Genomic DNA, 26,892 nt, shown 5'->3' with positions numbered 1-26,892 from the left:
TCCAGTTCTCGCTGGTTGACTTTTACCTGTGAGGTAGACTAGTTTCGCTTCGCCGGTGGGAATAATCAGCAGCGACCGCCGCCGGGTCAAGTCCGGTCCAGAGGTGGTGAGACTTCCCTCCTCCCCCCTCGGCCCCTTGTGACTCAGGGGTCCCCACTGCGGAGCGTCGGACGGGATTTCTCCGGGATTTTAGAGTCGGTGCGCAACAGCGAGCGAAGCAGGAGGCAGGTGCACGGGAGAGGACAGGACAGGAGGAGGAAGAGGAGGAGGGCTGCTTGTATTTCCGCGACTTCTGCCGTTCACATAGGGCTGGATGATTGGAAATCAACTGGTTGGCTGCTTGGTGGTCGATCTGTGGTAGTTTCATTAGTATGCGGCTGGAGTCCCCCCCTGCTGCCGACATCCAGCCCGAGGACTGATCGGCAGCCCTGAAGTCTCCTCCGTGCCTGCTGAGTGACTCCTCGCCCCGGGGAGGAGGAGGAGGTGGAGGTGGTGAAGGAGGCAGCAGTGACAGGACCCCGGCTGCAGCGACTGTTGTGCGGAGCAGTTTTCACGGACGCGGCGCGGACCTCCTCTCATCGTGGATCAAGAAGATGATGGGCTTTCTGCGCCGGACGTTCAGCCGCCGCTCCCTGAGCCGCTTCCAGCAGAGGGAGAGGGATGAGCGGGACGCTAAAGGAGGAGGAGGGGGAGCAGGAGGGGTATCCGGGAACCCCCTGCTCCTGGCCCACCAGCAGCAGGTCGTCCACGCGCCCGCCGTGGTCACCGGGGGATCGTCGGTTCACATCCCGGCCGCCGGGACGGCGAGGACCACCATCACCTGTCGGGTCCTGCTGTTGGACGGCTCGGATGTCAATGTGGAATTGCCCGTGAGTGGCTCAAGTGGCAAGGCACATCAGTTGTGTATTCCCCCCACCTCCTCTGTCGTGGGGTCTTTGTGGATCTTCCTGGGGGTCCAAGCAAAAAAAATAAGAAACGCGAGGCAGATTTCCTGTCCTGAAATTTAACGAGCCTGGAGTCAGAGCCGTTTGCAGGTCCAACGCCAGCCTCTTAAACGATCAGAGCACAGTTGTAGTTAGAGGACGTGTAAAACTGAGTATTTATTACAGCCTTTTACCACTCTGTTTGTCTAACAGGCATGCAGTACAAATTAGGACCCGGCCAATTAGTCTTGCTGATTAATCCATGAGGGGGAGAGCAAGATTTTTATTTATTTTTTTTATATCTCCCCTCAGTTTAATTAACTGCCCAAATAAACGTGAAGACACTTTAATTTCTTTTCTGGCTCCTGGTGACTTCTATTGGATTTAGACTTCACAGGGGTCAAGGAAATGAGAAGCTCTGAGACCTCATGTTGGAATGTGGGGCATTGTTTTTGGCACTTTTAACTACACAATACAAAAAACATGACCACAGAATAACATTATCGTTAGTCGTGCCCTCGGTTCAAACTGAAAACGGTGTGCTCTGCACTTCTTTGGATTTTGGCACAGACCCTTTTACCAAAGTTTCAGTGCCTGTAGTGTGTGTGTGCGTATCTGTGAGCACGTCTCTTCTTGTACAGTGAGTGGTTGCAGCTCCAGATGGTGTTATGATCATCCGATTCATCGCATTGCTTCCCCATTCTGACTGTTGGGAACTAACTCAGACCTGAAGCTGCCCCCTCCTGTTTGCTCTTTTGCACGTCTTCCTTTCACTTTCTTTTCTCTCTATTTGCTTGTATCTGATCTTCCTCAAGCAATCTCCGCTTTCCCCCACCTACCCTCCCCTGTGCCATTCTCCCTTCTAATCTCCTTTTACACTCCCTCTGCTGCCTGCTCCCTTGCTCATCATTTTACTCTTTCACACTCTGCCTCCTCACTCTTCTCCTGTTCTTTCCCTCCTGTGCACCCTCCACCTCCTTCTGTCTCTCTCCATCCATCACCTTCTTCTCCTTTCTCTCTATTCCCCGACTCCCTGATCTGATTTACCACTGTGGGGACTGTGTGTCACAGACGAGTGCTACGAGCTGTGCGAGGGGGTAGGTGGGATGATGAGCGAGCGTGTGGGCCCGTGTGTGCGTAAGTGGCTTCTCATAAGATGTTTTCATTTTCAAGGTTGCGTGTGTCAGCGAAGCTGTTGCGTGCGTGCGTCACCTCCGAAACGCTCGGCCGTTGCATTGTGGCGTGGAGACCCTTTCTCTCGTCCTGCAGCGAGATTAAAGCTCCAACACAAAGCCGCCACTTCTGCCAAGGCATTACAGTTGAAAATGACACATGGCTCGACGAGCTGCCGGCTTAGTCACAGGTGTGTTGGAACAAGTTTGTTCATGTGCTCTTGTTGTTCCTACAAGTGCACTGAACGGGGCTGAAATTCAACTAATAAGGCCTTTCAGTGTGTCACCTGAAACTGAGCGTAGGCCCGGAGACAACAGGAAGAACGAGCTGTTCACCTCGCTGCGCGTGACTCTGCGAGGCGCGTGATTGCGCGTCCTCTTGATGGAGGTCACAATCAGCTCCTGTAAACGACGCACGCTGCAGAGAGAATGGGCAGGAGCGATTTCTTTCTGTCCCCAATCCTTTAATACCACTGATTTCCTCACTCATTCATACACCCAGCAGGAAGTTTAGGCTGGTTATCAGGATCCAAGGCTGTCATCTTCCTACACACCCACTGTGTTTTATGTGGGTCAGACCAGGGTTAGGTCTTCATCAGGGGATGCTCGTAAAATGCTCTGATAAATTTAACGGCAAACGGCTGCAGTTTGTGCTTAGGTGCACCGACTCTTTGTCTTGGTTGTGTGTTTATAGGAAAGGCCTCAATAAGGGCCTTTCCCTGTGGGGCTTGTCCTTCTCATTTTGACCAGGACACACACACACACACCCACTTACACGTCCAGTAAAAGTCATTTCTCCTCCCAATGTGATCACCAGGCCTGTTTCTAATTCACTTTTAAGCCTGTGCTAACAGGTTGACGCCCCCAACTCAATTTTAAAAGCTCAATCAATCCACCACGGAAGATCCACTCACCACGACAGGAGAGATAGTGTAAGAAATAACTAATTTCTCCTCCTGTGTTCTACTTTTGCTTTTCCCAGAGCAAGTCCAAAGGCCAGGACCTTTTCGACCAGATCATGTATCACATAGATTTGGTTGAGACAGACTACTTTGGATTGCAGTTCATGGACATGGATCAAGTTTCAGTGAGTAACAAGCTCTCACGTCCATCAATGTGGAAAGCAAGCTGATGAAAATCATTCTCACCTCTCCATTCTTTCTGTCACTCTCTCTCTTAGCACTGGTTGGATATGTCCAAGCTTATAAAGAAGCAGATCCGAGGTAAGCTCAGGTCGCCTCGGGCTGTTTTTCTAATTAGGACTATTTGCATGTGTGTAGGAAAATGTGCAGTGCGCTGTATGCGCATGTGGTAGCAGGTGAGTGGGGAGCAGGTGGAGCATTATCAAATGTTGACACAGTGATTACTATGTGCATTAGGAGCCGTAGCCTTGTTTGCTCACTGGCTTGTAACAGGGGGCCGAATGGTTCACGGGAGGTGGGGAGATGGATGTTGTACCTGTCGGCCGGTCGTTTATTCACAGGGTGGTAGGTCTGTAGCCTGAAAGTAACTCTGATCAATGTGGAAGGGAAGCAGGGAAGAAATATGAAAGTAGGTTAAAGTAAATTGGGAGATGAAAAGATTTCGGACCTCGTGGCAGTGATGGATACAGCAGATGAAAAGTCGACGAGACTAAACGTATGAAATAAATTCTGAGAAGATTTTATTTGATTGAATTATTCTCCGGCCTCGTCTCTTTCTGTCACACTCGCATATCTTTTTATCTTTCTCTCAGACGGTCCGCCGTACAAGCTGTTCTTCAGGGTGAAGTTTTACTCTTCAGAGCCAAATAACCTGCGTGAGGAATTTACAAGGTAAAAATACACACACACACACACACACACACACACACACACACACACACACACACACACACACACACACTCGGTTTTCTCTTGAGCCTGGTGTAAAGGTCCAAAGGGGACGTGGGGCTAATTACTTTGCTGCTATGGGCAGATTTAAATCAAGGACAGAGATTTGTTAAAACAGATTATGTGTCAGACATGAGGAGCGCCTTTGATACATCAATTGATTTATGTTGTCTTCAGGCGAGAGTCTCACTTGTTTGTTTTGCGGTTTTGTTCGCCAACAGGTATCTGTTTGTGTTGCAACTTCGACAAGACATTCTGTCTGACAAGTAAGTTTCATCGTCACAGTTTATGCACACAAATAATTCCAAATAAACCCAGGACGCACACACACACACACATGCATGACATATTAAGTACACCTCGTTAGTGTCAGGTTGGGATCCCCATGGCACGGATTCAACAAGGTCCTGGAAACATTCCTCAGAGATTTTTGCTCCATGATCTGGTGACTGGTAATCTTTGTGACATGGTGTGTAATCCTGGTGGAACCAGAGGATGAGTACAGTGTCATCAAAAAATGATGGATATGGTCAATAAGAATGAACCATTAATACAAAGCAGGATGGATCCATAATTTCATGTTGTTTACGCCAAATTCTGAACCAACCATCGATCCGAATCTCACAGCAGACTCATCGAACCAGGCCACACTTTTTGTGGGAGCCTGAAAAGGATTATAACCTCGGTTTTCTGGTCTTAAGTGACAGAAATCACATCTGGTGCAGTCTTCTGTTGCTGTAGGCCATCTGCTTCAAGGTTCGATGTGTTGTGCATTCAGAGATGCTCTTCTGCATATCCTCTTAGTTATTGGAGTTACTGTTGCCTTCTAGTCAGCTCAAACTAGTCTCACCATTCTCCTCTGCCTCTAAAAGTCACTTAAGTCACATTTCTTCCTCATTCTGATGCTCAGTTTGAACTTCAGCAGGTCTTTTGTCATACATCCCTAAGTGCACTGAGTTGCTGCCATGTGATTACTTGCAAGCAGTTTAACAGGTTTACTTACTAAGGTATTGTTTTCTTCACACAGGAACAGCTGAATATTTTGTAAATATTTTCTTTATTGTAGAGAAGGTGAGGAAAACTGTTGCCACTCCTTTTTCGGTTAGCTCAGCTCATTGTTAAGTCACAAGTCATTTGTAGGTACTTCCTCTCCATTTATGAGAACATCCGGCTCTCATCAGCAGCATTAAAACTGGAGTAAACACACTCACCTGTAGCGGCACGCACACAGGTCACCTACACTGGAGTTTGGGAGACTTGTGCACGGTGGCATCTGCTTCTGACTCACAAACACAGACCTGCCTGCACAAACACACATTTCAGACAGTGTGTTCCCCATCTCCCTCCTCCTGCCTCTATCTGGGCCATGGATCCCTGGAGTCCAGCTCTATTATAAAGCTCAAGATCAAGAACAGCAGAGGGCTGCTTATTTTAGCAAAAGGGTTGCGCCTCTCCTCCTTGACATGTTCACACACACACACAGCGTAGGGCATTCATCCACTTTTATGTCTCTCTGACACATGATAACGAGAACACATCGCACCATGGGCAGGACAGTGGTTTTGATTTCATGCAGTGTGTCACTCGCACTAAAAACCACTCACCATCAGCATCTCTCTCTCTCTCTCTCTCTCTCCAGGTTGAAATGTCCGTATGATGTGGCTGTAGAGCTTGCGGCATTTTGTTTACAAAGTAAGTAGACTTTGGAAACTCACTTTCAGTGTTTATTTATACTCTTAAGCAGAGATTTATGTTCTCCAAGAACCTCATCAGTTATTCCTCATAGTGTTAACAGTTTTCCAAACCCTGGTGTAACCTGTTAGATTGATTTGGACTGAGTGCAAAGCCATTAATATCCATTTATTTCACTGTGATAGGAAAACTGCTATTTATTTGTGGCATAATGCACTTGTGTTTACTTTGACATACATGATATGCATCAGCAGAAACCCTGAGAACAGTACTACACTAAGCTCAGAATGATTTTAATAATAATAATAATGGATTGCATTTATATAGCGCTTTTCGAGACCCTCAAAGCGCTTTACAATTCCACTATTCATTCACTCTCACATTCACACACTGGTGGAGGCAAGCTACAGTTGTAGCCACAGCTGCCCTGGGGCAGACTGACAGAGGCGAGGCTGCCATATCGCGCCATCGGCGCCTCTGGCCATCACCAGTAGGCGGTAGGTGAAGTGTTTTGCCCAAGGACACAACGACCAAGACAGACAGAGCTGGTGATCGAACCGGCTTCCAAACCCCCTGAACCATGGTCGCCCCCATGGTTCAATGTGAGATTTTGTGGCTTCTCACATTAAATAAGTCCCTCCAGATGCCTGACCTCTCATCTCAAATGCCAAAGCTTTTTTACTGAAGCTAATAACCTCAAATATTTCATGCTACACCTACACAAGGGCAAAGAGTGGTTGGAGCAGTTTGACCAAAATTACTGCGACTGTGTGCGACAAACTTGTGATTTTATTGCTTTTCAAACGGTTGCTTCAAAGACGGGGATTAATCTATGACCACTCGTAGTCAGTCGCTGTCTTCAAAGCGACTGTGGTGCATCTGGAGGACGATTAAACTGCAATAAGGTGCAGTCACTCTGCTACATACAGTCATTTTGTGATAATGCATTGAAACAAAAATGGCAAAAGTCAATTTGCTGCAATCTGTTGTCGTCTAGTTCCACAAAAATTCACATTAAGTCCAATGAGAACCTCAAGGATGTGAAACAGGCGTCCGTCTGCCAATAGTGACGTCCCTTTATTAAAAAGAGACTGAGCTCATCAGCTCAGAGTGACTCAGATTGATTGCGGCGTGTTTGTAATCTGGCTTTTTATAAATTAGACGGCTGTTACTTGATTAGGAATCGGTCTTAGTCAGACTGCAATTGTTTGGAGACAGATTGCCTCCCACCTGTGCAGTCACCCTGCAATCTAAAGTGGTCTCCACACCTTCATGCAATTGATTACTGATAAGCCAAAAAATAAAAAAAATTCAGCGCGGTTACCAGGCAACCACTATTTTTTTTTCTTGTCACAATGAGGTTACCGTCCTAATTTTACACTCATGGGAGCCAGCCATTAAGTAAAATCAGTTAATATTAGTATTGATGAGCGCTCTCAAAAAAGACTAATCAGCAAACTGTGGAGTAATGTTTGTGGAGTAATCCACAGTGTAACAGCACCACAGGCATACCAGGGTCATTTTAGGTAAGAATATTTGCATATGTTCATATTTTTGCATCTGTGCGTCATTACTTTGTAAAATAAATCAAAAAACTTTTTTTTAATTTAAATCCATTTGCAGGGTAATTAATAATATTATGGCATAATGTATATGCTTTTATATTTTGGTTTCTAATACTCCAAACTGGCAGGCGGCACATACGTCTGTTTAAAAATGAAAAGACTAAGAAGGCTATTAAAAATGGTGTTTAAATGCTAATAATTTCAAAATAAAATACTCAATATACACTTTTTATTGATAAAATAACCAAAATGTATAAATACCAACAGTTTAAAAGCTGTTGAGATAATTAAAACTATTTTGTCCATCAGTTTGTATGTTCACAAATGCCAGGGTGGCACAACCATAAACATTTTATTTTGAAGTAATAGTAGTGAAAGTGATATTTAATTATACAGAGGACCCCTTGGACTCTATGTGGCTGTCTGAAAAGGCTTGTAGCTCTCTCTTAAACTGGATAAGAAACTTATCTCTTATGCAGGCTGGTGCACTTTCCAAGTCAGGTGGCACAACCAATGTAAAAATAAATGAATAAATCTTTATTTCTTTTAAAAATGGTGCTTTTGCTTCCAAATGCAAAAGTTAATATAGGTGTCCAAGCAACAGCCTGTTTAAGCTGAAAATGGTTCCAAAAGTCAGGCGGCAAAACCAGTAAGTCGAGTGCTGCAGCTGCAAGAAATGCCACGTAATTAAATGATTGATTTTATTTAAAGCTCTAAAATTAGATTTCTTATTAGTTATATTTAAAAGATGATACTTTATAGAATCAACTTGTGCAAGTCATGATCAGACTAAGTGATTTTAAACAGGAATGATGCACTTGGACACAAAAATATGCATTTCATGATCCAGAACCTCCAAAATTAAAGTCCCAAATTTTTATAAGAGGGGAAAAAAACAGCTGCAGTGTGTTATGGGTGTTCAATGAAAATCAAACTAAGGAAATTATAATCATAAATGAACTGGAACTGCTCAGAGGAGCCGATGGCTGTTGTGTACGTGTGGCACATCCTGTTTACCACATCATGCCTGAGGCGTGATGTGCTTGGCTCCATGACAAAAAAAACACGCAAATGTTTCTGAGATGTCTGAGATTTTTTTTCTTGTAAATACTTTTGGTTTTCTTGGGTTTTTTGGTTTTTTTGTTATTGTTGTTGTTTTTTACTGGGATGGTCATACAATTAAGTGAAAGTCACACCTCTAATTTACTCAGTAATGGCAATAAAGCCAGTGTCTATATAAAGCTTGCTAACAATAGTCACTGCAAAAATTTCTGGCACAACTTCACCTACTTCCAAGGTGCAATAATCACCTTGGAAGTAGTCACTACAAGCTACTGGCCAAACCAGACCAGCTGAGTCTGTAGCAATTTATTGTGTTGTTCCTTTCTATTGATTAAATAAAGCTTTGTTTGTAAGCGAAGGTCTGAATGCTGCTCACCTGATGTGTGTCTGTGCATGTGTACTTGAATTATCTGTATGCAGGTGAGTTGGGAGACTGCGACCCCTTGGAGCACTCTCCCGAGCTGGTGTCGGAGTTTCGTTTCACTCCCAGACAGAGCGCGGCGATGGAGGCAGACATCTTCAACCAGTGGCTGACTCTCAGGTGAGGAGCCTGCTGTGTTTCTAGTCATCTTAAATTTGGGATCTTCTAAAACTAAAACCCAGGACACGTAAACATTTTTTTTGCACCAGTTACCACAATACCTCTGCTGTGTCAAAGCAGCTTACTGGAGGGCGTCCAGTTGACCTGAGCTGGTTTCTCTCCTCGTTGGATGGAACAAGTGGGGCAAAAAGTTGAGCACTGAGCAGCAAAGGAAGTCATTCTGCTGCAGACTTTCAGCACCAACGTTTTCACTGACCGGGTGTCTCATTTCACCGTCCCTCTGTGCTCTCCTCCTCGGCCTGGCTATCGCTGGTCTGCGTGAAGGATTATGGGATTAATCCCCGGAGGGTCTTGATTGATTCCGGGCAGTATTTAACCCAGCAGTGCACTGATTGCTCCCATCTCGGATTAGATTACATACGCGTACGCTGCGCTTCACTGGGCCGACTCAGCCACGCAAGGACAGACCGAGTTCACTGAGTCATGCCTACACACAAAGACTGAATCAGGATGCAGACAGACAGTTACTCACTGAGCGTCTCCCTCAGAACTAACACCAATCTCCAGCAGAGGTCACGCGGCAAGCGTCGATTTTGATAGTTTTCTCCTTCTTTTTTCGACTGAGCTGCCAAATATAGTGGCCAGGGCTTCAGGTGATGGAGCGAGCAGTATTTTTGTTGTGAAAACTCACCGTGGTGTCTGCTTTTATTTCCTCAGGGGAAAAAGCCCTTCTCAAGCAGAGATTTCTTTTCTCAACAAATGCAAGTGGCTGGAACTTTACGGAGTAGATATGCACTTTGTCAAGGTGCGTGAGAGTTTTATTATCACCAGTATCGTTTTTTGTGTGACACTGAAGTTCAGATGTGTTAGAAATAAATGTGTGCTCCTTCGTCCGCAGGGCAGAGATGGAGGAGAATATGCACTGGGTCTCACTCCAACTGGCATCTTGGTATATGAGGGCGTCACCAAAATCGGGCTTTTCTTTTGGTAAGAGCACAACTCTCATCTTGTGTTTCCTGAAACGTGCTCATTTACATTTCTTATGTAAATGTTTTTTGAACACAAAAATGTAAGAAAACACGAACAGTGAACGTGAATGTAGGAACACCGTACATTTCCAAAATTCCTAACCTTACTGATACAATAATGAAAAAACAAAACTGTCGTCATAAGTAATAATTCTTGTGTCACTTATTTGGAAAACATGAATATCTCAAAAAGGAAGTGTTTCTGTGTTTCTGCCTTTTACCTTTATAACTGTGTCATTGTAAATTCAGATTAGGAGAATTTGGCAGTTTAAACTCACCTGAGTGAAATAAGATGGTTTGAGGTGTCACCCTAGGCTCTGGAAATCCATGAAGGACCATTTGTTTGTTTTTTTCACATTGTCAGTGAGCAAATACCTAACAACTAAAAACAATCCAGTAATTGCTCACAGTACTGTGCCAAAGTCTTGAGTCACTCCTCATCTCTGAGTGTTTGGATAGAAAAATGGGAAATATGTGCAGCTGTTTATTGAAACACTTGCAAACATCATCGGAAGTACAGTTTTCGAGGCAAAAACAGAGTCTGGACAATTCTGTTGCAGAATTATAGAAACGTCAGTGTTTGGTATGACCACCTTTACTATTCACACACAGTCTGGGTTCTCCTGGGTAACTTTCTTGTAATTCTGTAAGTAGTCTTCGGGAATTCTTCTCCAGACCTCTTGAAGGACATTCAAAGCTCTTTGGCCTTTTGTTGTGTTCTATGTCAAGATGATCCCACACAGCTTCAATAATGTTATACCTGAACTCTGGGGAGGCCAGTGCATGACTGATAGTGTTTCATTGTGCATGTTTTGCTGCACTGGCAGTGTGTTTGTGATCACTGTCATGTTGCAATATGAAGCTGTTGTCAGATGCTTCCCAGATAATAATACAGGGTGTCTTAAAATGTTATGCTACTTTTCTTTGTTCATAATTTAATCGGTTTTTGACAAGAATCCCAGCACCACTGTCTGAAATGCAGCTCCAAGCCATGACGGAGCCTCCACCGTGTTTCACAGATGACCGTAGACACTCAGTCACAGTTGTACCTCTCTACTGACCTCCTTTATACACACTGACGATTTTTTTAACCAAAAAATTTCATGTTTGAATTGCTCACTCCATCAGACCTGTTGCCACTGATTATTTCACTCCAGTTCTTCTGTATTTTGGCATACCTCAGCCTTTTCTCCCCGTTTCACTTCCTTTAAGAATTACTTGTTTGACAGCCAACGTTCATTGACACCATTTCTGTTTAATGAACAGTAGATGCATCAACTGGAGCTTCAGGAGCATTTCTCAGGTCCTGTGTCAGATTTTTGCTGGATCTTTTTCCTATTTTATTAGCACATGACTTTCAGATTCTGTTTGTCGGGCATTCTCACCTTGGACTCCATGCTGAGGTATGGGGGGGAGGGGGGGGTTACAGATGCCTAAAGATACCATTTAAAATTGGTCCTTCAGGATAAACCAGTGTTTTGACTGTGATGTTAAGACACAACACTGGTTCATTCCTTGAGTGAGGTGCCGCTGTTATGCTTGAATGACTCATAGGTCAGTGTTGAGTGGATTAGCAAATAACAGAAAAGCATTCCTCTGAAAATTGTCAGGAACAAGAACTGGACTGAAAATAAGTGAAAAAGAGGCCAATGTCCAAAGAAAACCCCTCAAAGACCTTCAGAAAGACCTGGAGAACTATTACTCACCACTGCTTTGGAAGCAAAATGTGTATATATATATATATATATATATATATATATATATATATATATATATATATATATATATATATATATATATATATATATATATATACATACATACATACATATATACATATATACATATATATATATATATATATATATATATATATATATATATATATATATATATATATATATATACATATATATATATATACATATATATAAAAAGAGCTGACTCAAGACTTTTGCACAGAACTGTATGAAAAATAATGAAACTGGAAAAGGGAATCTCACAAACAGCTGATGTTTTAATATGTAGCGACATGTTGAATGAATGTAAGTGAAAAATAAACAGAAACGAGTTTGTTCACGAAAATTAATTATTTATCTCTTCTGGCAGGTAAAAAAAAAAAAAAGAAGCAGTAACTGTTTAAACTGTTACTTCTTCTGTCTGCTGCTATTCTTCTGCTAATTGAATTTGAGTTTCTTTTTTTTTTTTCTTTTTTTTGAACCACGTGTTTCTGGAGAGGCATGTGTCAACATTTACAACCTAGAACCAATCAAAATGTGGCATAAGTGATAAAACATAAAGTGGGGCACAGGCTCAGCCTGGGTGGAGGGTGTGGACTGTGCAAACTTTGAAGAATGGGGAATGCCAGGAAAAAAAAGAGCTACTGAGAGTATTTGTTCGCCAAGGGGCAGGATGGGGTATGGGAAGTGAAAAGAAATCCAAAATCACTCTGCGAGGAGCCGATGTTTCATACTGCATGCTCTCATCACCTGTCCCTCACTCGTACTTACACTCAAACTGTTGTGTCTCTTTGTGGGTTTGTCATTCATCCGTGCGTCTCGGTGTGTTGCACAGGCCCAAAATCACTCGGCTGGACTTCAAAAGGAGTCGACTCACGTTGGTGGTGGTGGAGGACGACGATCAGGTTTGTGTCTTCACGTTGCATGCCGTGCCCGCGCATCCTCATCTCTCAGGTGACTAACAGGTTATTATGGTTATTCTCTGTTGTGAAGGGTCGGGAGCAGGAGCACACCTTCGTGTTCGAGCTGGCCAGCGCCAGGAGCTGCAAACACCTGTGGAAGTGTGCCGTGGAAAGTCACGCTTTCTTTCGCCTGCGCCAGCCGACGGCGGGCAGGGCCGGCCGCAGTGACTTCACGCGACTCGGGTCCCGCTTCAGATTCAGGTAGAGAGCAGCGACGGAGTCTCGCCTCCTCTGAGCAGCGTCTAATTGACTTGCTGAAGGGGGATAATAGAAGCTGGCACTCTCAGGTAGTTGTGGCCAGCACTCGTTAGCAGCATATGGGGAATAATGTGTCACATAAAACAGAGCCTTTGTATCTATGGTTACAGGGTATCTATGGTTACACGGATCTGTTCCTATGGTGACTGAGATATTCCCTTTATATTGTTTGTTTTCTTGCAACTATTATCAGACATGGTCGAAGCAAATTCTCTCACTTGAAGGGCTCTTCCTGTCATTTGTCGGAGCAGCTAAATCACAGCATTGTAAAAGCACTCTGTGGATTTAAAAAAAAAAACACTTGTGTAACAGGTGGTGGAAGTAAAAACAGGAACACTGGAACTGTGTGTAATGCAGTCTGACATAACAAACATACCGCTGCCAACTTTAAGTCTTCATTCAGAGTTTTCGTTAGAGAAGTTTTAAGATAAGTATGTTAGAAAGTTTATGTCAGTTTAAAAGAAATCCACGTGAAACTGCTCAGACTGAGAGAGATTTCTGTGTCAGTGGCTCTTAAAATTAAGTCGGGACACTCTGGGGTATGGCAAAATGCTTATTTTATGGTGATAGTAACTGCAGGACTAATGTACTCTTATATTTAAAATGATTATTAAATTTCTGCAGCTGATTTTTTTGAAGTCTAGTTAAAGTGAAATCAATAAAAGCTGATGGGATTACTCCTATTTAACTTCTCAGTGCTGCTGCCTGCTAAACTCTGCTGACTTTATTTTTTTTAATTACACAGTAAACATTGTTAATGCTTAATCTGTGTTAGGAATGGGTCTCCCCTGTACCCTGAAGCTATCAGAGGATGTTTAGTGTTATACAGTCAGGTCCATATGTTTTTGGACACCCTTTTTGTCACTTTTTTTTTTTTTTTTTGTAGTTTTGCCTCTGTACACCAGCACACTCTCTGCTCATTGTCAGCTAAATGCTGTAAAACAGTGCAAACGTATAACAACCCAAGGCATACTGCAAAACCAACCCAAGACTTTCTAAAGCCAAAGTCGTTCACGCTTTTCATTTATTAAATACAAAACTGAAGCAGAAAGTCCCACGAACAAGCAGTCAAGTGAGTCTCTGTAAACACAGCACTGTGCATAAAAACGGCTCTAAATTCGAAACAATTGATGAAAACTTTTGTTAAACAAATTTAATTAAAGCTGTAAGTCTGAACTTCAATTACAGCTTGATTTTTTTTTTCCAATTTGTTGTCCATTGTGCCTGAGCATGGAGGAAAATTCATACCAAAAGGAATAATCATCCACAAACTCCATTTAAGTCTCCTCTGATGAACTCCATGAATTCGGTCAGACTGCAGCTCAGTGGCACTTTGACATTAGTGTCGATGACATTAGTAATAATCATTTCCACTCTTCACCCACATCTGCTGTGTGTTTGTCTCAGTGGGAAAACAGAGTACCAGGCCACTCATGGAGGCAGACTGAGGAGGGCCAGCACATTTGAGAGAAGGCCGAGCAGACGCTACCCGTCCCGCACACAGTCGCTGGGCAAAGGTGAGTTTTATCTGCTCATACAAAAGACGACCGAATATCAGCGCCTGATTTGTGTTTTATGTGGCTGCAAGCGTTGTTATGAAGGCTCTGCGCTGTTTTAGTTCAGCGTGTTTTCGGCTTTAAAATGTAAAAATTGCTGCAGAGAGTAACTGTTGAATATATTGTTTTATTTTTCAGAGGAAAGGAAAAGTGGACCCCCCCCCCCTTTTTTTTTTCCTTTTTTTTTTTTCAAGGGCTGTTCTTTTAAAAAATGTCCAATGCTAAGTGATAATTTGACAAGTTCAATAGGCTTAAAAGCAGCCCTGGTTTCTTTTCTAAAGAAAGTGCTCAGAAACTCTAGGTTGTTAGATTTAAGCGTCACCTTTTTTACTTTGTCAAAAGCACCTGCTGTACTCTTCACTCCTCCATAATTCCCACCTTCTGTGAGCTGCAGAGGCTTCAAAAGGTCCAGCAGCCTGCAGCTCACTTTAATCTATCCCACATAAATGATCAAATGCACACTGCAAACTGTATTTACCTTGAGACTGTCAGTATTGACGTCCAAACACCTTTTATGTATTGGATTTGGATTCGTCACGCAGCCCCGGAATACGAATGAACCGAGATTTGAGTGTTGGTAATAGCTCAGCATTGGAGTAATAACATGTCTGCAGAGAGTCTGGACTGAACGGCACAGTTAGACCAGAGAGGGCATTTGAAAAAGTGCGCACAGACTCACAGATAAACTGCAGCGCTGCTTTTGACTTCTGTATTTTTCTGCTCTAATTGACCTTGTATCTCTCTCTCTCTGTCAGTTGCGATTTCTCCAGCCAAGCCTCCACACATCAGGTAAAACAGACACAGACATAAATAATGCACGCATGCACTTCCAGATTATTGCATTCATTCCTCCTCCTCTAACCTTGACCTTAATCCACCTAATGGCCTGGCTAATCTTAACACAGAAACAGCCCTTTGTAAAAGAGAAGTTGTTGCTTTTGAGAGGGTTTACTTGTGCAGTGCACTCGAAAGTAATATATATGCACCTGCTTTAAAAACAAGTTATGATACACATCTAATATCACTGCTTTTTCCTCCACAGCTCTCACGCCAGCCCCAATCCAAGTCTGCATCAGGTAAGCGACCTCAGTTAACCCACTTTTCAAAATCTAACACAAGCAGCAGAGAGCGGTGTGCTTTGTCCCAGTAGCGACGCTAAATTTGAGCATCTCTTCGATCCTCTCCAGTACCAACACAACATTCCCATTGGTCACGAGCCCTGGCATCCACCCCACCCCACACTCACTTCCTCAGTTTACCTGCAGCCCTCCAGTCATACATCGCCTCACAGGTAAGAGACAAAGGACAGGATTGTTGAAGAGCTTCAGGATGTGTCCACATGCTCTGTTTTTCATCACATTTCATGTCCCTCTTACACCTCATATGTCTGTTTGTCTCCCTGTGTGTCTCGTCTGCCTCCATCCGTGTGTGCGTTCCTTCATCAACCATTCAGGCCTTCCTTTGAGGCTGAGAGTCCGGTGTCCATCGTTCCCCCCATCCCGGAGCGAAAGAGCAGCATCGCCAAAGGATCCGTGGCTGTGGTTAACAGGGATAAGGTCATGACCGAACTTTGACCTCCCTCTTAACCCAGGAATCTATTTCAAAACTCTGGCACAGAATGGCAACCCCCAAAGAGAGACGCTCTGGTGACGGAGCTGTCTCCGTTCATCCTTGTGAAATGTCCCACGTCTTCATCCATTTGTCACGTCATCTCATGTGTTTCAGTGTCTGCATACTAGAAAAAAAGCCAAAAAAACACACACCCCCATCAAGTGCAAAGGACTTTGTCAAGCAGGATGGAGGTTTATTATGTTCAAGGGGGTCACGTGGAGGGAGAGCTGTGCAAAGACATCGGGTAAGGGGACTGGGTGGGTGAATGTTGAAGTTATTTATTGTGGTTACGCAGCGGTGACACAGATCACGAAGGCGATCGAGGTAAAGAGCCTCGACACCTCTGATCGTTACAGTTTACTCATTCTGCGGGTCATAGCTCAGTTTATATCATCACATCCTTTTAGACACAGGTTGCCTTCATCTTAATAATAAAGCTGCAATCACAGGATTTGAGTCCACTCGAAACACTCAGATTTTTTTCCGTATTATTTCCCTGTGATGTCATTGAGAGTGGATGTTCCTGCCTGCTGTTGAAACCTCCCGATTGGTGGGGGCCATTGCAGGTTGTGCACAAATGACCGGGGAAATGATACAGAGTGAAACGGATAAGTACGATTTTTGCAGGAAAAGAGTTTGCTAATGCTAATTTACTGATGTTTAAATAAATAAATTATTATTATTCTTTTTTAATTGATTGCTTGAAAAATATAGGATTAGAGAGAGATGAGCTAAACAGCCTTATTCCAACAGGATGAACTGAGGAGCTGCACCAAGGTCCAGTATAAGATACATAAGGGTTATTTTCAACTCGTAAGTGATGCAAAGCTACAGTAGTAAAATCAAAGAATAACAATATGAAGCTGGAAATGGGCATAATTGCTCCTCTGTAAAGATAAAACAAGAATGTGGTGCATTTTTAAAGTCTCTTTGAGGATATTTTCAAGTAATGTTGAAAGCATCTTCTATAAAAATCAAGATTGTGCCTGAAAATTTAGTTTATTTTCATATGAAAATAATCACATGTGCTTAGTTTTCTGTGCACTCACAGGGACGTTCAAACAGGAAGTTCTTGAAGGTAACTTTAGGTGCTGTATTAGGTGGCAATTTGCTAAAATATAAATAAACTAAAGGCCAAAAAACAAGCTAAGAATTGTTGAAATAAGATGATATATTTTAATTTTGTTGCACTTTAATATCGTTATTATTTAATTATGGCTCTAAATGCCTAATTGACATAGCTCTTATACTTCTCAAACACTCTGCTCTTTCCATTCAAACATTCAGCGTCATATTTAAGGAAAAAAAAAAGATGCCAGTGGAACAGAAATAAGACAAAGATAGGACCGGGTGTGATACGTTTGTGCCTTGCTTTGCTTGTGGATGTTTTATGTGATTATGGTTGCTCAAATCTCAAATCTGCCTTTAAGAGTGCTTTTGTGTTTGTTTCTTTGTTCGTTTGCAGTAAATCATGTGGCATCTAAATTATTTAAACTCACTTTTGAAATAAAGTGTTGTGAGTGCTGAATAAAGTGATTCTGAACAGGTGGAAGGGGTCCAGTCCTGCACTTAGTGAATGCTGGGTTAGGGATTAAGCTGCTTTGTGTATAATTTATAGTTTTCAGTGTGAACTTAGAAACATGAAGCTGAATCTTGCATTTGTGGTGTTTTGCTTTCAGAGTGAATTTGTTTTTTTGTTTTTTTTGAATAAACATTATATTAATGTTACATCAGGTTATGGATTTGCTAAATTAACCAAGTGTTTACAGAAGATGTGGCCGGTGTGTTGCTGTTATAGTGTGTCGCCTTTTACTTTCGATGTTTACTCGAATCACATTATGCCTTTAGGACTGTTGCCGTATTGCTTCTGAAATAAAGGGTTTATGAGTGAAAATGCAGAAACTGCAAAGCCCATTCCTTCATTGTCTTACACCAGAGGTGTCAAACATAAGGCCCGGGATCAAAATCGGCCCGCAAACAAATTCAATCTGGCCCACTGGATGGCTTTGGAAAATGTAATAAGAGCGTAAATTTTAGATTTTTAACTGTATTTTTCATAAGCTTTACAGCTTTTCCCACTGATAAATACCCCCACATGGTTCTTTGTACTTTACTAATGAAGTAACACAAATGATTCAATAACAGATTTAACAGAAATTACATGTAATTTTAAACACATTTTAGGTCCAAAGCAGTGTTTCTTTACCATGTTGAAAAGCACATGCACTGTTGAAATTGCACTTCTGGTTTTGTGTTACACAGTCAGCTCAGCATCCACACAGGGAGGGTTACATTGCTGTGAAAAACTCACATCACGAGCTTGGATTTATTACACGATAATTACTTATTTGCGGTACTTACACTTTGTCATATTTAAGTGGGATTTTGTTTGGGGGGGGGTTGTTTGTGTTTTGATTGCATGTGTCATCTTCAGTTTCCCGCTGAGTGGGCTCGCTTCAGATCATCAGTTTAGCGTCGAGGAGAACGAGAACTCGTATTCTGGCAAGATCCACCACCGCCACCGTCGGCACACACACAGCCAGGACACGCTCTGCCACACGCACACCAAGAACAGTGAGTACTGTCAGCCTGAGGCTGGGCTGCACAAATCTGTGGTGTGTCTAGACGCCACGCTGATGCTTCTTTTCATGCTCGGTGCCGCCTGTTTGTCAGCTCTTTTTGTTTTTGAGGTTCACTTTGAGGATTTTGAGATGTAATGTTTCCACTACAGCGCGACATAGTTTGATTTCAACTTTGTAAAAACAGAATTAAAGATGCACATAATATGACTGTGTTGTTTCAAAGCTGGATGATCCGAAATAAGGAATATGATCCCACTGTCACCAAGTGCTTGCTCACAGGGGTTTTTTTTCTGTATTAATATAGGATCTTTACCTTAAAGCAACTGTTGTTTGAGCACTTGTATAAAGTTTTGGCAATTTACTGGGTTGGACTATTCACCATAATCTTCCCAGGAGTGGATGTTCCTGCAAAAATTTACCCCGAGGTCCAATGCTACAAAAGTACAAAAAAATCCAAAGAGCTACATCTCAGACTCTACAGGCCTCAGTTAGCATGTTAAATGTTTAAGTTCATGACAGCAAGTCTACAAGACTCCTGGAATAACGTCCTTTGGACACACGAGACCAAAGTGGAGATTTTTGGTGAAAACACTTTGAACTTACTCCTCAGTGGTGAAGGGGGGATGATTCTGGTTGCTTTTAAATGTGTCGAATGCAGTTTTAAATTGGGTTTCTGCTTTGAGAACATCAAACATAATTCAGTTGCCTTTTGCTGTAGTGAGCTAGGATACAAGTAAAGTAAACGTGGTTAAATACTGCTAATTTTTCTTGTGTTTGCACTCTTCATTTAAGTGCAGTTGTTTAAGGGCATTGTTTGTAAGTCGTGAAGCATCTGCAAACACATTAATATGGATTTAAAGTATCTCACGGTTCTCAAACTTTCTTTGACCTGCCAACTTTCAAACACCAAAAAGCCCCCACCCAGCCAAAATTGATGTTAATCATTTATAATATCATCAAATTCTGGTGAAATTAAGGACAGTCAAACTCTTGTGCCAGCGTAAATTGAATTATAAACCTTTTTAGATTATAGTCATTTTCCATCCCTGCTTTGTCAAACCGTCTGTGGTGTCTTTACAGTAAAAACGTGACTTGTTGTTTGTTTTTTGTCATTACAATTTGTCTCAATCAGAACGTCAAGCGCCCCCCTTCCCTGCAGATGAGTTCGACATCTCTCAGTCGCTGCTCAAGGCTTTGGAGTCTGAAAGCGATTCTCCTCCCTGGCCTTCGCTGCACATCAACATCGACAACAAGGTCAGTCACGTTTCCCACACGATGTTTACTCACTGAGATTTAGTCTCCTCACCTCTCCTTGTTCTCCCGGCAGGGAGAGGAGAAGCAGCTGTCTGAAAAGTCTCTGCACCCTCCTGCTTCCCCAGCGATGCTCCCCGATCACCTCAAATGTAACATCCTCAAGGCCCAGATGGAGGCAGCCTTCAGAGTGAGTACCAAATAACGCTCTCCTTTGGCTATTTGACCTACATCCTGCGCACTTGGCGGTGTCACTAACAGCATATCTATCCATTTCTTCTCCACAATAAAGAAAGAAGCCCCAACAACACCCAGAGGGAAGAGCTCAACTGAGACCCTGAATGAGAGGCCAGTAGCTCATCCGCTCTTTAACATGTTTAGACCTCTTTCTGAAAACACAACACAACTTACCCTCCTGAGTAACTGCTCTCATTTCCAGGTATCAGAGCTCCTCCCAAGACTCGGCGGCATCCAGTCTGACAGCAGAAAAGACACCCTACAGGCAAGATCACAACCTGACGCCAGAGAGGCTCCAGCCCAAAGCCAACCCGAGCACCAACCGCAGAAAACGGCTGGTCCGGCAGTTCAGCTTGTGAGTACAGATCGCCTGCTGTGAGTGGAAAATGAACACTCCACAGAGTACTTGAAGCAGCAGCCGTGCTATCTCTGCTCTTTGATAGTGACATCTTGTTCAGAGCGATCTGTAGGTCGTGTAAGCCACTTATAGTCTCTCCATTTGTTGCTTATCAGTAACCATGAAGATGAAGATAATCTCCCTGAAGCACTCGCAGCCATCTCCTCCCAAAGTACAGCAAAGTCGGGCTCTAGCAGCTCATTGGACAAACAGATACAGCCGTCTATCTACCCACAGGTAACACACATCTTCACACATGCACACACACACGCACACACTTTAAAAACCCTTTAAAACGGGTCTTGGTGTAGTACACTATGCTCCACTTATGGGGGGATTATTTCCACACCTCTCTGCATTATCTGTAATTGTGTGTGTCTGTCTGTCTGTGTGGTGTGTGTGTGTGTGTCTACACTGATGTGTATTGCAGGGGGATAATATGCCAGCACTGGAGCTGGGTAGTCCATGCTGTCCCTCTCCTTCGCCCTCCCCTCATCTCTCCCCTTCTTACTACCGTAGCTCCATTCCTCACCTGGTTCCTTACCTTGCTGCCCATAATGACAGGTAAACGCACCTCCTCGCTCTTATCTCTTGGACACTTTTATACAGCGCTGGTTTGCTCAAGTGCTGTATTGAAGCCTCAGGCTCTTGTTTGACGCTTGCACATGAAAAATAATCCCGTTTCAGTTAGTAACTGATGCTAAACTGTGAGGCCAAAGTGAACAACCGTGTGACGCAGACGGGAGGATTTTCAGAGTGAGATTTGGGAAAACTGGCTAATATTGAAAATCGTATTTCCAGCATGTCAAAGCTGTAAACAAGAGCTGTCCGAGACTGCGTACCTCCACCAGTGCTGAAATGATCCTCCACACCATGCATGAATTGAGCCCCTGGATCCAAAAGGATGTCTGGATCCAGACTAGTTTTTGATATTATCTTGAAAATATCAAGACAATATCTCACTATTTTTCCTGTTGCAGTATGGTTACAGCTATCGTCAGAAGTTTACATCCACTCATCACGAGAATGGATGTCATGATAATTTGGGGCTTTTAATTTCTTTGAGCTGTTGTTTTTCCAAAGTGGAATGAGCATACGGCATACAGCACAAGTTTGAATTTATTATTTTCTCTAATCCACACAGACTTACTTAAATCTTGTAATAAGCGGTGCCGACGGTTCTACAATGTCTTTCAACTTCACAAGGCCAAGACCTTTTAACTTGTCCTTATTGCTCGTGATTGACTGCAACTGGTAGTTTCATTGATTTGTTGGATGGCACTCATTAGACTGACTAATACTCAGAACAACTCAGTGAGAATCTGAGGAGAAGAATAGTAGATTTAAAAACGTTGTGAAGGTCTCTTGGAGCCATTTCTAAAAAACTGCAGATTTCAGGATCATCGGTTCAAACAGCTGTACACAAGAACAAGTTATTCGGATGCGTCTCCACTTTGCAAATGTCTGGAATAAGTGGTGTTAGCGGTAGCTATTCCCCTGCCAGTGGTACCATCACAAAGTGGATGGAATAATGAAGAAGGTGGACTACCTCCAAAAACTTTACCTCAAACCAACAGCTAGACAGTTTGAACACGGTTGTTTGTTCCAACAGGACAATGATCCCAAACAAACATCAAAACTAGTTTGGAATGGATAAAGCAGGCCAACATTAAGCTTCTGGTACGGCGTTCCCAAAGTCCTGACCTCAACCCGATTGAATATTCGTGGACTAGATCTGTTCCAGGAAATGAACTCTATGGATTCTGCCAAGAAGAGTGATTAAATATCGAGCCAGAATTATGCCAGGAGCTTGTTGAGGCTGCTAAAAATGTCCGGTCGAGATGCAACTTGCTAAATGGAAATTTAACCAAATATTAGTGGGTACATTTGAGCCTCTATGTATACTGTGGACTCTGTGTAGATTAAGAAAATCCAAAAGCAAATTCAAACTTGTGCATCCAATTCCCCAAATATGCTGTACAATCATTGCACCCTGGAAAACAAACAGTTCTAAGAAATCATTAAAAGCCCAGAATTACAGTCACATCACAAAAGACAAACACACACACAAAATCACCCACGTATTTATTTATCAGGGTGTAAATAGCAACCTTAAACCAATAATAAGCTAATGACACTGATTTTTTTTTTAACACCCGCAGCAGAAGCTGAGCGTAACGAACAATATCTGCATTTCAGTCAATGAAGTTTGAGATGGCCCCTTCAGTACAGCTTAAAAAATGGCGCCACTTATGGTTTTATAAACACGTGCACCCTAGAACTGAAAACGAGCCTCCACTGAAAAGGTTAAGTTAACTTTTGGGGCAGTTCACTTTCATGCTACTTTAATCTTCTACATTTATTTGGCAGCTGGGCTGCTTTGACCACTTTATAAAACATAATGCAGTGTAATAAAATCACATCAGCGATTCCAAAACCAATAAGATGATTTGATTTGATTGAAATAGCTGCTCATTTCTTTAGGACGTGACAGAGAAGCTTGAAGGCTGAGCTACACATTCAGTAAAAACTCACTTAGGAAAAAAGTTTAATTTTCTGACTTCATCTGTTTGCCCATATATACAAATAGGAGGGCGTAATGGAAAGGTTGACGCTCCACCTTGCTGTGGTAGTGGTCTCTCTGGGCTGTGGTTGTTTGCTGGGCTACACCTTCTCTTCAAAGTAGCTTCCATAATAAACAGCAACGTGGCGAGACAGCCAGCATCACACTCTTCTCCAAAGTCCACGTTACTCAGGGTATGTTACGCTCTAAGCAGTCCCACCATGGACTCAACCAAGTAGGAACTATAATTGCCTTTCACGAGGTGCTACAATAATCAACTTAAAAGTTTCACATAAAATTATAAAGTGCTAATTAAATAATCAATCACATAATAAACTCAATTACGCAACGACATTAAATAATATTGCACAACTTAATATGCACCACAAATTAATATAACCTAGAAAAATTAAATTAGAAGTGCAATAACTAATCACACTGGAGACAAAAACTTGATAAACTATAATGAGAAGTCCCATCAGAAGCAGTCGCAGCCTCTGGCTTCACTGAAAGTCACATGACTTGTTGTGGCGACATTAGCCTTTTATGAACGTGCTGATTAGACGTTTAGCTCATTAGTCATTCCCTGCAGCCTTTAGATGACATGAAGTTCATGTTATCTAACACGATATACACCCACTAGCCACTTTGTTGGGTACACCTTTTCTTCTGCACATTAACAAAATATCTAATCAGCCAATCACGTGGCAGCATTTAGACATGTTAAAGATGACCTCTTGAAGTTCAAACCGAGCCCCCAAATGGAGAAGAAGTGACTTAGAAGGTGGCATGGTTGTTGGTAACAGGCTGGTCTGAGTGTTCCAGTAACTGCAGATCTTCTGGGATTTTCCCACACAGTCATCTCTACGATTTAAAGAGTGATCTGAAAAAGAGGAAATTCTCTGGGTGAAAATGTCCTGCTGATAGCTGTGGGAAGGAAATAGTTACTCAAATAACCACATGTTCCAACCAAGAAAAGCATCTCTGAAAACGCAACACCTCAAACTTTGAAGCAGTTTGGCTACAGCGGCAGAAGACCACACCACGTTTCACTCAGCTAAGAACAGGAAAGTGAGGCTCCTGTTCACACAGGCTCACCAGAATTGGAAAATAGAAGATTGAAAAAATGTTGCTGGTCTATTTCTGACAACAACATGAAAACATCCACCCATCCTGCTCATATCAATGTTATCTGTGCATCGTTTAAACACCACAGCCTGAAGATTGTTGCTACTGTGTCTGTCCGCTTCCAGCACGATAGCGCACCACAGCTCAAATCATCTCAAACTGGTTTCTTAAACATGACGATGAGTTTGCTGCACTCGAATGACCTCCACAATCAGCAGATCTCAGTTCAATAGATCAGCTTTTTAATGTGTTGGAATGGGATAATCACGTCATGGATGCAAAGCTGACAAATCTGCAGAAATGGCGCAATGCTGTCATGTCATGTGGGCCTAAAAATCTCTGAGGAATGTTTCCAGCACCTTGTTGTTCTGTGCCATGAAGAATTAAAGCAGCTCTGAAGGTAAAAACTGGTGCTAGCAAGGTGTACCTAACAAAGCGTCAGATGAGTGTAAGATCTGTGTATAACCAGCTTAAATTGCCACACAACTTCTTAACCTGTAGCTGCTGCTCTTTGTCTTTGTAACGCAGACTTTGTGTTGTTTCTGTCATAATTACTGTTGTAAAATGTTTGTTTTTTAAAATTTTCTGTTATGAAAATTATATTTCACCTTGTTGCAGAAACAAAAGTTCAAGTTTAGAGCTGTTAAATCGTATGTTCGTGTCTGCAGCGGAGAAGAAATTAGGGTGGACAGAGAGAAGATCCTGAGAGCGCTCCTGATGACAGAGCTCTGAGACCTCGACCCTTCAGACGGAAGCTAAGAAGTCCCAAAGTCACTGGTGTCAGTCAGCATTTGTATACTTGCATTGCACATTTAGCAGTTATAAATCTATATTTGCATAAAGGCGGTTGTTGTATTTGCTTAATTGTTATTTTAGAAAGAATGCTCTTTGTAATAACTGAACTGAACCTGTACAAAAAAGTGAAATGGAAACAAGTGGATTCACTCACATGCATTACAGACGAGCTACAGACTGTATTCCTGGTGCTGCCTGCATGCATATGTTTCCCTAAACGATTATCGGATTTTGCTTTGGACTTCTGTTTATGTGTGAGTTCATCCTCATCGTCTTCATCGCCGTGTCCGTGCTGATGCCTAAACTGTGTTTCAGACAGCGACTGTTGAAGCTTTGATCTCCATGTAAAAAACACCCCTGAAATGAAAGACACTTCGCTTTCAAATCAGTTTGTTCAAAATGTAAATACTCATTGATATCCTGAGAACAGAGCAGGCGTTGTAAATGCTTACCTCAGTACTGTAATTCCTATATCAGATATACATTTTTTACACGCAAAAAAACATCAGCAGCATCTGTGGTTTTAAAGAAAACCCTGAACAGTGTGAGTTGAAAGTGAAAACTGGCAGAAGATATCGACACCTCAGTCTCCGTGTGCCCACCAGGAGGCGCCAAAGCTCCTGTGGCAGCAGCCTTGATCTTGTGTTACAGGTGTTCATGAAAAACACCTCATGCGTCCCTTTGCTGTGTTTTTAACATGCAGCTCAAAACCAAATCTGGCCTCAGAGGTCAGACCCTTGGAAATATTTTATTAGTGCGCAAAAAACAAAAACTTCATTTCAGCCCTTCTTTGTCACAATCCGAGGCGGCACATGATCTGCACCTGTACTGTATGTTGCTGATTGAGTTTTCCTACCTTGGACTGGATCTCAATAAAGGCCACATCATCGGTTTGACAACTCTGCAGCAGCATCTTTGTTTCTTTTCTTCCTCTGACATGGGAATGTGGCTCGGCCTCGCCCTGCCTGCCGGTTTGTTAGGTATGTGCCTCTCACCCTCCCTGCGAAGGAACAAAAGATGTGTGCTGTGCGGGACTTTAGTGAGGTATCTGCCAGTGCGGTGAGTCAGCCTGTTAATTGTACCTGTGTTTTGTGAAGAGCTCAGTGTTAGATAATTCATCTTCAAGGTGAGATGCAGCACGGCAGAAAGAGGGAGGGAGAGAAGAACTGCTTCGAAGTGAATCACACACTCTGCTCTAAATGATTCAGTTTTTAAAAAATGGGGGAAGCCTGCGGAGACTTCGGCATTTGGCCCTCCCACTGGCTTTGAAACAACTGCAAAATCATCCTTCATAATTTCTCAGCTCAACCTGCATTACAAGCTTAAACAAGAAGTTTTACATACGAACAGTACAAATTTAACCTGTTAACAGCTGAGCAGCTGAAGGAAGCCAATCACGTAAGCTAAAGTGACAGCCACGCCAATATTAAGTGGAATTTGAATGGTCTCCTGTTAACCACAAGGACAATGTGGTTAAGAAACAAACACCTGAAACTATATAAAACACGCAGACGCTTTTGTTCTGTCATTAAAATACCCTTTGTTAGACTGCATTGGGGAATAAAAGAAGATGCCTTAGTAAAGACACTAGGCAGCTTGTTACAGTTAACTATCACTACATACAAAAAGCTGTTCACTCTTTAATTCACTGCAGTTTCAGTTCTGTTTCTGTGTTATTTTTAATCTTCATTAACTATGTTGTATATGTATGTGTGTCAGAGGCAAGATTCTGGAAAGTCAGTACAGTTTTTACAATAAAAACAGAACTTTCTAAAAGCAGCTGACTCACAGTGTCGTGGACATCCACAATAGATATTCATCTATCAAAGCCTCATAAGGCAAGTTTTGATTCAAATGTTTACCAAACTAACAAACACTAAAATAAGGATATTTCCTCTAAATTAGTTTTCGAAGGTCACAAAATCCTTTCAGTTTTAATTTTTTTAAATTCCTAAACTA

At 42.5% G+C, this 26,892-nt stretch overlaps 1 protein-coding gene across 3 annotated transcripts; it reads left to right on the top strand.

Annotated features, from left to right (window-relative positions):
- Positions 1-8: 8 nt before the first annotated feature.
- Positions 9-26,662, top strand: epb41l4b (erythrocyte membrane protein band 4.1 like 4B). 3 transcript variants are annotated; one of them, XM_063486604.1, is made up of 23 exons: positions 9-869; positions 3,078-3,182; positions 3,276-3,318; positions 3,831-3,909; positions 4,188-4,232; positions 5,606-5,658; positions 8,706-8,826; positions 9,544-9,631; positions 9,725-9,813; positions 12,429-12,498; positions 12,587-12,756; positions 14,221-14,330; positions 15,125-15,158; positions 15,412-15,445; positions 15,557-15,660; positions 18,415-18,554; positions 19,695-19,816; positions 19,890-20,003; positions 20,106-20,161; positions 20,253-20,405; positions 20,564-20,684; positions 20,878-21,011; positions 24,807-26,662. In XM_063486604.1, the coding sequence occupies exons 1-23, from the start codon at positions 594-596 to the stop codon at positions 24,868-24,870; spliced, it is 2,325 nt and encodes a 774-aa protein (XP_063342674.1). In that variant the 5' UTR covers positions 9-593; the 3' UTR covers positions 24,871-26,662. The 3 variants fall into 3 exon arrangements, with proteins under 3 accessions (XP_063342674.1, XP_063342672.1, XP_063342673.1); XM_063486602.1 differs by lacking the exon at positions 20,878-21,011; XM_063486603.1 differs by lacking the exons at positions 9-869; positions 24,807-26,662 and adding an exon at positions 1,874-2,060 and having other exon boundaries at positions 20,878-21,527.
- The last annotated feature ends 230 nt before the right edge of the window (positions 26,663-26,892 follow it).

The sequence above is a fragment of the Pelmatolapia mariae genome, linkage group LG10_11, assembly GCF_036321145.2.
Source record: "Pelmatolapia mariae isolate MD_Pm_ZW linkage group LG10_11, Pm_UMD_F_2, whole genome shotgun sequence".
NCBI lineage: Eukaryota > Metazoa > Chordata > Actinopteri > Cichliformes > Cichlidae > Pelmatolapia > Pelmatolapia mariae.
Note: the sequence above shows the minus strand (reverse complement) of the source record. Positions and strands in the feature narration are given on the sequence as shown.

What these genes read in the sequence shown, in the direction of transcription:
- epb41l4b (XM_063486604.1), top strand. Translation starts at nt 594, where the DNA reads ATGATGGGCTTTCTGCGCCGGACGTTCAGCCGCCGCTCCCTGAGCCGC. An exon ending in TATAAAGAAGCAGATCCGAG is followed by an intron (nt 3,319 to 3,830) that starts GTAAGCTCAGGT and finishes TCTTTCTCTCAG; the next exon opens with ACGGTCCGCCGTACAAGCTG. An exon ending in AGATGGAGGCAGCCTTCAGA is followed by an intron (nt 20,004 to 20,105) that starts GTGAGTACCAAA and finishes TCCACAATAAAG; the next exon opens with AAAGAAGCCCCAACAACACC.